Genomic DNA, 12,332 nt, shown 5'->3' on the forward strand with positions numbered 1-12,332 from the left:
ATTTTACTGTTTTTGGCTTTGTATTTTTAGCCTTAAAATGTTCAGGCGTCTCATGTAAGGCACCGGAATTTTGTGTAGACTTTTATACTTTTGCGCCAATCTGATTATTACTTGATCAGCTCATGTTTCTGGCACTTGAAATTTGTAGACTTTTGCGCCAATCTGATTTTTACTTGATTATGAGCCATCGAAGTGAAACGGTCCTCGAGAGAGTTGAGCAAAATCAAAGCTTGATTATCATATAAGAATGAGATGGCTTATCTTGTGGATGCTACTCCACAGTGAGAACTGAGCATAGCACCAAAATTAATCGACACAAACGAAGGAAACAAGAACTCCCAGTTCATGTCCCCTCGCCAGAGCACTGTTTAATTCAATTTCCTATCTCTACCACCCATCCATCACCTGCTCCGCCTTCTTCTAGTACCCCTTGCCCTGTGTGGTGAGCCCGAACCCGAGCGGGAACAGCGGGTCGTAGTGCGCGTCGCCGTAGTTCATCGGCAGCTGGTCCACCGACTTGAACCACGTCCGCGGCAGCTTCGCTGTGAACCCGTAGTCCCCGAACAGCACGTCGGTGATGCCCTGGCCTTCAGTTCCCGGCAGCCAGGCCGCCACGAGCGCGTCCATGGCGCCCAGGAACGGCTGTATCACCACGGGGCGGCCGCTGATGAGCACGGTCGCGCACCGCACGGCGCCGCACACAGTCTGGACGGTGCTCGGCCCGGGGTCCGGGATCGTCAGGTTCATGCTGTCGCCCTTGGTCTCCGTGTACGGGTGCTCGCCCACGGCCACGATGGCGTACGAGAAGCCGCCGTTCTTGACGAAGTCGGCGTCTGGGTTCTCCGCGAACACCACCGTCGTCGACGGGTCCACGGCCGCCTTCACGGCGTCCAGGATCGTGGTGCCGACGGTGATGCGGCCCGTGTCGCCCTGCCACTCGATCGTCCACCCGCCGCACTGGTACCCCAGGTTGTCGGCGTGGCTCCCGGCGACCAGGATCTTGGCGGCCTTCTTGGGCAGGGGCAGCAGCGGCGCGTCGCCCGGCTTGCCGTTCTTGAGGAGCACCAGCGACTTCCTCACTGCCTCCCGCGCCACGTCCCTGTGCTCCTGCTTCCCCAGCTGGTCGGTGAGGCTAGGATCGGGCATGGGGTTCTCGAACAGGCCCATGGTGAACTTGACGCGCAGAATCCTCGTCACAGCGTCGTCGATCCTGCTCATCGGGATCAGGCCGCTGTTGACGTGACCGGTCAGGATGGTGATGAAGTTTTGGTAGTTGTTGGGCACCATGATCTGAAGCACACCACAACAGTTCGTTGATCAGCATCATCATCATCTCTTTAGGCGATGCCAGAGCCCAGAGCCTGACCATGTCAATGCTCGTTTTGCTTACCATGTCAATGCCAGCAAGAATTGAAGCCTGCACAGAGTAGGAGTAGTTCGCCCCTGGAGGGCTGGTGATCCTGTCAATGCCCTCCCAATCTGAGATCGTAAAGCCCTGTAGAAAAAATACAGGCAGAATCTGAGCACCTCAAGGCAGCAAATCCCAACGGACTAACAACACCTGAAGACTGTAAGCGTCTGTTGTTCTCACCGTGAAGTTGAGCCTGCCCTTGAGGTAGTCTGTGATGAGGTCGTGGTTGGCGTGCATCTTGAGCCCGTTCCAGCTGGAGTAGGAGATCATGACCGTGGAGACGCCCTTCTCGAGAGCGTCCAGGTAGGCCGGCATGTGGATGTTCATCAGCCCCTCACGGTTGATGATGGTGTTGTTCTCGTTGATGCCGTTCTGGGTTCCACCGTCGCCGACGAAGTGCTTGGCGCACGCCGCCACCTTGTTCCTGCGACAATTTTTGCAACAGCCATTCAGAACACATGGACGGCAGCAGCTTTACATTGATAATAGTCGAATCTGTTGGGGATCTCTTTACTCACTTTCCGGAGACGTAGGGCTTGCCGCTGGTGAAGTTCTGCGGGACGTCGCCCTGCAGGCCCGGGATGAGCTCAGTCATGGACTGCACGATACGGTGGTCCTCGCTGTAGCTCTCGTAGCACCGGCCCCACCTCGGATCACGGCACACCTGCGCACCAACAGGCAACAGCAACATCGATCAGTAATTCAGCACCACTGAAGCCAAAGCCAAACTGACTATATAGTAGGAAAGGAGCTGGCATTGTCAAGGATTCAGGATGCTTACAGCAATGCATGGCGCAAACGCGTACTGGATGCCGGTGGCTCTCACTTCATGCGCGGTCGCGGCGCCGATCCTCTTCACCAGATTAGGATCCCTGCACGGTGCAATCCAAAGGAACACGAGGATGAGTCAACCATAGCAGGCTACACAAGTTAGCACTGGCGACGCGAGCTGGAGAATGTGCTTGCCTGGTGGCTCCGAGCCCGACGTTGTGGGGGAAGATGGTGGCGCCGTACACGTTGTTGTGGCCGTGGACGGCGTCGATGCCGTAGATCATCGGGATGCCGAGGCGCGTGGACAGGCACGCCTTCTGGAAGTCGCTGATCATGGTCACCCACTCCGCCGCCGTCGCCTGCTTCCGCGGCACGCTCCCGCCGCCGCTGAGCAGGCTGCCGATGTAGTAGTCCTTGAGCGCCTGCGGCGACGCGACGAGCCGCTCGATCTGCGTCATCTGGCCGATCTTCTCGGCCAGCGTCATCCGGGCGAGCAGATCCCTGACGCGGACCTCCACGTCGTTCTTGGGGTCCTTGTACGGCGGCACGCCCTGGGCGTCACCGTACGCCGCGGACCAGAAGAGGAGCAACAGCGCGGCCACTGCCGGCGCCGTGAGCAGCGCCATCCTGTGGCGGCGAAGGAGCGGGACGAGGCGCCTCCGGACCTGCGCGTCGTAGCATTGCAGCGACAATATCAGAATCTCCGTGAAATGCTCCTCCAGGGGCTCGAGGACGCCCGACCTGAAGCGGCCGGCGAGCTCGCCGCCCATGGCCGGTCGCAGTCAACGGCGGCAAGAGACGGGGACGACGAGATGCAGGGATCCAAGAAACCATTTATGGTTTGTACTAACGAGGCTACTACGACCGGCTTCACTCGTCGGCCGTGCCATGTGTTAGTGGTGCTTGCAAATGGAATGATCGAGTAATTAAGATTTAACAAGTAGGCTGTCAGATCAAGGTGTCCTTTTTATTGCTGAAAGCAAAAGCACCTCTGTGCACCCGTTGAGTAAACAATAGCATGGGCCTTGATGCTAACATTAGTTTTAACTAGTGTTTTGCTGACAGAGCAGCGTGCTTTTAATAAACATAAAAGGGATTAATGTGAACATGCTCCAGACTAGATATTCTTGCAGCAGTCTCTGTAAATTCATAGCACTACAGTAACAGCTGAAAAGAGCAGGAGTTCGGGCAGGTTAAAACTAAAAGTGAGACCAAAATATCAAAACGATTTTCTTGTGTACTCCGTATGGTCTAAAAAAAACTCGTGCGTATATTAGTAAAACCAAGAACAGGAAATTAGCTGCCAATGAATGAAAAAACAGCAAGCTAATATCGAACGATTTGCTTGCAAAGCACTACCACTCCAAAGCAGGGAGAAAGTTCGTCGGAAGAAGGAGGGAGATGCGGCCATGAGAGCGAACCAATGAATCACGAGAAGCAGAGGAGGAGCTGGACTGATGGAGCCTTGCTGTGCCACAAATGCGTGAGCCCGGCAAGGACGAACAGGAGGCCGCTGGCTTGGGCTATATGAATGAAGCAAGTACAAGCACGAAGCTCCGGCGCTCTTCAGAGAAGCGGCGGCGGCACTGCTCGTATGAAGCTATGAAGGGAAAGGTGAGACGCCGAAAATTCAATGTGTTTGTTGCAACGGATTGGAATCCCTCTCTCGCACACAAAGGTCCAACACGCGTGAACGGACGGCCCCCTCCGAGTGTAGAGTGTGCCCGGACACGCGCTACATGCCATGAGCAAGAGGACACACCAGGTCACCAGCGCAGGGCATGCACGCGTGTGTTCGTGCAGTTACGTAACTACCAGTGCAGTGCTGGATTGCTATTGCTACATAGTACAAGTGTGTTTGATTCAGCAAGAAACCGCCCATGTCTTACCAGAAAGGTAGAGCAGCAGATGGGAAGAAGAGGAGGAGGCGAGCATCCTGGCTTGTGCTACCCGGCGAGTGTGCATATAAAGGAGCAGAGCAGCAACCGGAAAGCAGGTATGGCGGATAAGGGATGAGGAGTGGTTGGAGCAGGGACCGCGCCCGCCATTGGCACCTTCAATGCGTGTCAATCCCTCTCCCGGCCCCGGCGGGAAAATATCCTTTTTCCTCCGTGACGATCCGTTCGTCGTCCCCAATTGTTGCCTTCTGGCGCGGCGAAAGCAACCCCCGTCGGTGACGGAATCTGGCCTGTTCCCCTCCCGGCGGCGAGAATTACGGTTTACTGCTGGATTACTACTTACAACTACTGCCGCGGTTAGTGTGCAAGCAAGAGGTGGTTGAAGGAAGAAGACGATAAGGACGAGGACGGCGAGAGCCGCCGGGTGATAGTGTCAGCAAGAAAACAAAACCCGTGTGAACAAGCGCAGAATGAAAGAATGCAACAAGTCCTCTGTTTCTTTTCTTTTCTCTTTGCCAAGTTGGGGACTCACTCGGGCGAGCAGTTTCATCCCGACCCCCATGTGAGCGGCCGAGGACACCGTGTGGACGCTCGGGATCGCAGAGCGGTGAGGCAGAGCAGCGCCGGCGGTCGTGGAAAGATTGAGCAATGCCGCGAAAGGGGAAAACCCAGCGGCTCGAGGAAGAAGAGGATGGCTAGATGATGCATGTCTGCGCGATATTTATAAAGAAGAGCAAGGACGGGACTGCTATTACTTTCGCTCAAGGCAAGAACGAATCCGCACGGTGATGGGCGCGGGCTGATGTGGGTGGCCGGTGCGGCTGCAGCAGAGCAGGGGACCCCGTCGATCGAAAGCGACGCCGTCCCCGTCCCGTCGCAGATCAGCAACGACCCGCAATCCGCCGCACTGTTCCTTGACGGCAGCACACACTCCTCTGCCCTCTCTCTCTCTCTCTCTCTCTCTCTCTCTAATCTAATCAGTGCCAACTGCCAAGCTTATCCTGCTCCCTCCGCCACCGTCTCCGGCCTCCAACTTGTCAGCGAGTAATTCCACCAAGTGGAGGAGTGCGCGCAGAAGCAACGCCGGCTGATTAAGCAAGCCGAGAAAGCAACAATGGCGGACACTGGACCGAGGAAGACGGAGCGGAGGGGAGTGCAGTGCGAGGTTGCGCAATGGCGGAAGCAATGGTTTTATAGCGGTAGACGAAGGGATCGAGGAAACGGGCGGGCTAGGGGACGCGCGGCAACGGACAAGGGGAAGCAGAGCAGAGGATGCGCCAGGGCGTCTCGTTGATTGAATAGCAATAAACCCCAACGTTCGAATCGGGGGGGACGCGTCCCGCCGCCCGTGGAGGAACCGACGGCTGGGATCCGTCCAGGGGTCCGACCGAGGCCCCGCGTGGGGTAGGCGTTAGGTGGGGAACTGGGGATGGCCGGATGGGAGGGCAACGTGAGCGCCATGTTGGGCTGCCTCTTTTCCTTTCCGTGGTCTGCCGCCTCTCTGGCTTTTCGGCGAGGAAGCCAACGGTCAGTAGGGCGGGCAAATGCAATGCGAGACAGACGTTGTTAATCTTTTTTTTTAATAATTATAATTATTATTACAGCTTTGCTAATTTCAATGCTTCTCATGCCTTCTGTTCTCGGGCTGGATCTCGACATCTTTTTGTTTGTTTTGGGAGATGCGGTTGATTCGATTCTTCGTCTTGCGGATTTGGATATTTGAAACTTGGGAGCTGTACCGTTTGAGTTTCGGATCTTGTTTGTCGTTTCCAATGCTCACTGCAAAATTGAATCTACAAGATGATGTTGCTTTAGCTACTGTTGGTTTTGGTCATGTCACTATATCAAGTCCTAGAATGATGCAGTGTTATGAAAGTTTAGTGTAGGTTTCTGAAAATGTCGCTACATGTGAGAGTTTTAAAATCAAATGCACATCTATTCTCAAAATAAATTAAGTACTCATGTTGGATATTTTCTTAACATGATGATGAAAAAAGTAACAAAGCATGAAGTGGGTATACATATAGCGAATTGGCATGCATGGAAACTCACGAGTCTTGCATGAAAGAAATGCAAATTAAGCTCATCTCATGCCAAAGAGACCAGAGGAAGGCCGAACCACACTCAAGAAGATGGCCCATTTGCAAATATGATGTGAGCATGCACACATCATCTCATCAATTTTCTCTTTAACATCGTCAATTTTATTACTGACAACTTGTTCCAACGGTTTATAACCCTAAACATAAATAGCTTGCGTTTGTTATTTACCGGTCGCCATCATCCGTGATCGCGTAGTAAATAGAGGTGAGGGTACAATGCAATTTTCAAATAGCGAGTTAGCGCTGGATTAGTGAACAGGACCACGGTGATAACGAAATGTCTCCTCTCCCTCTTTAATTACTAGCACGTCACCGTTAACATTTCTTCTTACAGAAGGGGAATTTAATAATAATAACTTAAATGGTAAGGACAGTGAAGAAGGTATTGATGGGGATGATGCACGCAACAAAGTGCACTACAGTGGAAGTACGTAGATTGAAAGGAGGATCTCATTTTCCCGTGGAGGGAACATTCATGATTGAATGATACGATAAGGACGTGTGCCGCGTTTCATTGATTGCTTTAGATCTGTGCATTTATTATTTCCAATTCCAATTCAGACCAAGTTTAAGTGCGCGCTATCACGTTTGTAGAAAATGTGGCTGTTCCTCTGTCCAAAAATGTTGAAAGAATGTTCTTCGTCAAAAAAAAAAGTTGTGTTTGCTAAAAAATATTTGCCCTAATGACATAGCACAACTCTTTCTTATTCTTTTTGCAAGAAACTACTCCATCTGTTCTTGAAATATAAGATTCAGAGTTCAAGATTTCTACCAAAATATAAGGTATTCTGGGGGTTTAACTTTAACCCCTCTCCCCTATCTTTTTGGGTAGAAAATATTGAGATTTCTTTCAATTTTGGTCTCAACCAAAACAGACAGCCAGTAAATAAGAAAAATAACAACTAAACAACTCCCATCACCGTAATTAGTGAGGGGCAAAGTAGTCTTTTCCCAACATTTTTATTTATCTAAAAATCATCTGGGTATCCTATTTAGAGACAAAGAGAGTAATACATAACACACAACCGCTCCCAATCAAGGATACATGTCTTTGGTGACGGGTTGCACACAACTTTATTTCCTTTCTTTTCTTTTTTGGTGAAACATAACACATGCAAGAGACTGGACTGGTAAAATGTAGATCTTGATTAAATAGACCAAACTACTCCACCTAACCAAATATGTTTAGTGAATAGTACTTGTGTGAAGTATGGAACATTGGAACTTTTTCTTCTTATAAGCAGCATGCTCTTGAAGTCCAAAATACGCGTGTGCTGCTTAGGGAGTTAGTTTTGGTTTACGAATAGTGGTTTGAGTTTTTCATTGCAATGCAAGAATTACGATACTGAGAACCCGTTTGATATAGCTCCAACTCTGAGATATATGATAAATTTGTAGTTTGTAGACTAAATTAAAATAGTTTAAATATTTATATTTGGTCTAAACTATAAATGATATGAGTCGAGTAAATGCACTTGACATACCTACAACTCCAAATCCAAGATAACTTTAGCCAGATTGATGATCCCCTTACCGTCTTCAATGATGAGGCAGCCGATAATCTTTCAATGTGTTAGATAAGTCAAGGGAAATTTCCTTAGCATTGGATCAATGTAACGTTTCCAAGATTTAGGACCTGTCATTCTGGATGATTGGAGGGTGATGCTCCGATAGTGGTCATTGGCATCGCTGGGTTTCGACAAATCAGAACTAGGTTGTAGATTAAAAGTCAAGAATATCATTAAGAGGCTCTAGATTTACTCTACCACTTTCATATTGTCCAGATATTTGGATGTGTAACTAGGGTGATGTTCTCTCCATTTAAATATGATGGGATAATTAAAATTGTCAATTATTATATTTCTATTTAACTGGTGGTAAATAAGAACTTTAAGCTTTTAAGGCACCATGTGATTAACTAAAACGTACCCAACTCCAACCAACTGATTGTATACTTTCTTTCATCCTTCAATAACTGATTGTACTGTTGTGTGGTTACCCTATATAGTCATAGACCATACTACTATGTTCAAAACACGCCCAGCAGGGAAGATGGGAAATCATGTACACAATAATTACGATAAGAAATAATATCCTCACCAATGAAAAGACTCCAAGATAAATTCAGCTAGAAATTGGACGAGAACCAAGTGGCACACACTACTTGGCCCACTATCTACATAGGAAATATTTGGTGCTATGCGGTTCAGGATATGATGAGGCGTGCGCCTTCCTCTATGTCATAGATGCGATGCATGTACACCGCGTCATACAATATATACACAAAGCTTGAACATGGATAACGATGGCAACGTCTAAATGCCTCTGCTGCAACTTGATTTAGCAATACGCAATGTGAAGCACACCATATTTTCTTTTGGAGAGGTAAATGTTTCTAAATTATAAATTATTTTAGCTTTATAGATCCATACGTTTTACTACATATTTAGACATGATGTATATCTTTATATCTATATAGTAAAAACTATATACCTAAAAAAGTTAAAACGACTAACAATGTAGAATAGAGAGAATAATATCCCTCAAAACATGAGAAACATTACGGTGTTGTTTGCCTGAAAGAGGGAAAACTTGTCTGGCCTCAGGCGTAGAATTTTAATGGCCGGGGATTTAGATCCATGTCCGGATGATAAGGTGCCTGGTAGGCAGCAAGCAAACACGCCCGTATAACTTGAAGTCTAGAACAGTGTTAAGAGCTTACGTGGTGTACCTTGCAGAAGCATTCTTTACGGAAACTGCTACGGCGTGGTATTAGAAATCGACAGGCTTAATCTTTTAATGTTAACTGCTTTGTGAGTTTATATTGTGAGATTTTGTAAAGGAACCGCATCATGAACTTGTAGGCAGAGTGTAGGAGCGCCGCAATTTTGGTCGTGAGGTGAGAGAGAACAAATCGTGATGCACCGCACCGTCCGGACAAATCTGCCAACCGGAGCTCGAGACACATTCAGGTCGGCATCCGTCCTCAGGAGTGAAAAAAAACTCCACTGGCCACATTTCAGGTCGGCATGACGGCATCCGTCCTCGGAAGTGAAAAAAACGCGCTCGCGCACGGTGCCCTCGTTCTCTCCACTGACGGGGTAGTTTCCCATATTTTACCTGTGATTACTGTGCTTAGAAATTGTCCATCAGTTCTCCCTCTGACGCGTAAAGCCCTGTCGACTGGTGCAATGCACCCTTATTTTTTTGCAGTAAAAAAAGATGCCGGGTCACAGACGCCCAAATGTCCGGGCGCGGCGCCACGCGAGTGCTGCGCTTTTCTGCCGGTCCCGAATTTGCTGACTCTGATGGGACAATATCTACAGGCCTGAAGAGATCGGCATATCGCACCTTTAGAAAAGCGCACGGGCATGAATCATACTAGCAGTGAATAATCATTTTTTTAAGGTAAGCAGTGAATAATCATGGTCGCCGCCAACGGCAACATATTTCTGGGGTATTTTCGTCCGTCGGTCAGCATGCACGGGCGTTTTGCTGGCTAGGGCTTGTTTACGGAGCAGTTCCAGTTTTTCAGGCTATACTACAATACGTTTATCGTCTGTGGACTTCTGTTATAGCTTCCCATAATGAAAATTAATTCGGCTTGTACTGGACATGTGGATGAGTATGTTCGTCGGATGCAGCAAAGAAACGTTCTGGAAAAATGCACACACAGACACAGGGAAGGCTGTAACGTAAGGTCTGTACGTATATATCCTGTTGTGTGCTTCCGGTCAGGCCTTTTGGATTGGAGACATCTGATGACGAGCAGCAAATCCTTGTACAACTTGGCCACCGCAACGCACGATTGGAGTGCCAAGCTAAACTTGGAACGCAGCACTCGATCAGCACAGTAACAGAGAGCTCCAGAAGCTGGGTATGTAGAACACCACAATTCTAAAATCCAGATTTTGGATAAAAAATAATCTCTAATTTTTCTTAGGTATGTGACTGTGTGTTAAGTCCGATAGAGTCCTAAGATGTTTGGACGAGACTCTAGGATTTTAAGATTTTTTTTTCTATCCGAGTTCTTAAAATCCTTATGGATCCTACCTAACCGCAAGCCGTCCATCTTTTCTAGTCCTAAGATGCTCGGCCTGTTCGCTTGTTGGTTTCAGCCAGCCCAAACCAGCCAGCCAACAGTGTTTTCCTCTCACAACAAACCAGCACCAGCCAGCCCAAACCAGCCCACAAACCAACCAGCGAACAGGCCGAGCCTTGGAGCTCTCCGTTATGGTAACCGTGTGTATTTATTTATCAATTGTAGCCAAACGCCCAAGCCAACGCCTCCTCGTACCGGTTGGTCAGAACGTCCGATCCGCACTTTCGCGTGCAGGGTTCGAGCTGGGTGCGCTCGTTCGTCTATCGGAGTTAAAAAAATCTCCTCACCTGTTTCGAGTTTCCAAAGCATATGTTAATGGATTGATCCACTCACAGGGTTTCTGGCCTGTGTAAGGGCGGGGCACGGGTTCAGAGGTTTTCTTGGCCTGCGTGATAAGATCTTCTTTCTTAAGTCCTGTTCTGAGTTCCCAAAGCACAGGTTAATGAACCGGCCCACTCACAGGGTTTCTGACCCCTGTGTAAAGGCGGGGCACGGGGTTCAAAGGTTTTCTTGGACTACGTGATAAGATCTTCTTTCTTAAGTACAAAGTTCCCACCGTAGGCGAGTTTTTTTTAGCCAAACGCCCAAACCTAATCGTACGATCGACGCTGACATTCTTGGCGTTATCAACGCGGGTGCATACTTCCCGCGTGGACGGAGAGGAATCCTTTGCTAGCGCGTGGACGGAGCAGCAACATGAGTGGATAGAGCTGCTGCTCCATCCCGGGATCGTGCGCAATACGTGGAGGGCTAACCCTCCAGATAGTCACGTAGTAATCCTGAATTCCGTCCCGACTCCTGACCAAGTGACCAGTATTATTATTTTTTTCGCGAACAGAAGAGGACACGTATCTCACGGCACGCAAATGACGGTCAGCTGATGACCAGCAGCACTGTGATGAACGTGAACGTGACTTATCTTTTGAGAATATGTAGAGGCCGGCCGGGTTAGAAAAATCAAATAGCTCCGAATCGAAGTGAAGTGACGATTAGCGTGTTCGTGTAGCCATCGACGGCAAGATCGAAATTGATCCGTTACTCTAGAACAGCCTACACCACACACGCACGCTCCAGCTCCACGGTAACGATCGTGACGTCTGGATAACGGACACGAATTACTCTGTTTATCTGTTGGCACCTTGGCAGCATGATAGATGATGAACAAATGCATCGTTTCAAAAAAAAGATGATGAACAAATGCAGATGCAAACGACACCGCCCTGTTTGGTCGTTTCCGGGAACTGCATTTTGGGTCCGTTGTTGTTGTTGATGTACACATGACCTGTAACATGCATGGTCTCCAACTCTCCACCCAAAGGCAGATCTGCCAAACCACGCAACCGGCCTCCATCTACTCGATTACTAGACGAGTTGAATTGGGACCAAGGCCCTCAGCCCTCTTTGACATGGCTCGCTACGGTTTCAGCTTCTCTGCTATATATGTACTGTAGTAAAGCTATACATTTTTGAACTTCATCAGCTCTGCTACAGTATATGAACGTTAGTTAGATAAATAGTTAGAGAGCCAAGGCCATCCGAAACTGTGCCAAAGAAGACCTAATACTTCGACCGGCTCAGCCGCAGAAGAAAAACACATTTCGGAGCTTGGAATGTTTTGGATTGAAATGACAATGTTGTAACATGGCTTTGGCGGGTGGCGAAGGCCCCTGGCAGCGGGGTGTCGCCAAGGCGTCTTCGAGCGTCTTGAGGCGGAGACCGGGCGCTAACTAGGAAATTTTCCGACCATGCTCGAGGGGTCATCGCGGACTCCGCCAAGGCCAGGCACGCATCCCGCCGACCGCTCAGGCGGGCGTCTCCGGTATTACGGGCGGAGGCAGCCTTATCTCTAAACTAATCAAACAAACGATCTTGCCTAAGTGTGCGCAGGTACTCAAGCGCGGGCGCTCGCGGTCCGCGCAAGCGCGCCAGCATGGCCCCTGCGCGGCCGGGCGGAGACCTACGGATGATGTCTCCGCCCGGACCGGCGGGGACCCTCCAAGGCGAACGGCGCGCCCCTGAGGGCGGAGGCCTGCGACCGGGCGGAGGAC

General features: G+C 49.6%; 1 protein-coding gene across 1 annotated transcript; it reads right to left on the reverse strand.

Annotated features, from left to right (window-relative positions):
* Nucleotides 1-213: 213 nt before the first annotated feature.
* Nucleotides 214-4,815, reverse strand: LOC136518223 (uncharacterized). Its single transcript, XM_066511870.1, has 7 exons — nt 4,613-4,815; nt 2,378-2,847; nt 2,193-2,283; nt 1,930-2,075; nt 1,592-1,835; nt 1,391-1,495; nt 214-1,290 (listed from the first exon to the last, which is right to left on the reverse strand). The coding sequence occupies exons 1-7, from the start codon at nt 4,640-4,642 to the stop codon at nt 421-423; spliced, it is 1,956 nt and encodes a 651-aa protein (XP_066367967.1). The 5' UTR covers nt 4,643-4,815; the 3' UTR covers nt 214-420.
* Between the last annotated feature and the right edge of the window lie 7,517 nt (nt 4,816-12,332).

Source organism: Miscanthus floridulus, chromosome 2 (genome assembly GCF_019320115.1).
Source record: "Miscanthus floridulus cultivar M001 chromosome 2, ASM1932011v1, whole genome shotgun sequence".
Taxonomy (NCBI): Eukaryota; Viridiplantae; Streptophyta; class Magnoliopsida; order Poales; family Poaceae; genus Miscanthus; species Miscanthus floridulus.

Bases quoted from the DNA above. Each gene is read 5' to 3' on its own strand.
- LOC136518223 (XM_066511870.1), bottom strand. From the start codon at position 4,642: ATGGGGGTCGGGATGAAACTGCTCGCCCGA. The intron at 2,076-2,192 runs GTAAGCATCCTG...GTTGGTGCGCAG, and splicing joins CGTTTGCGCCATGCATTGCT to GTGTGCCGTGATCCGAGGTG. The intron at 1,291-1,390 runs GTAAGCAAAACG...GGTGTGCTTCAG, and splicing joins TTCTTGCTGGCATTGACATG to ATCATGGTGCCCAACAACTA.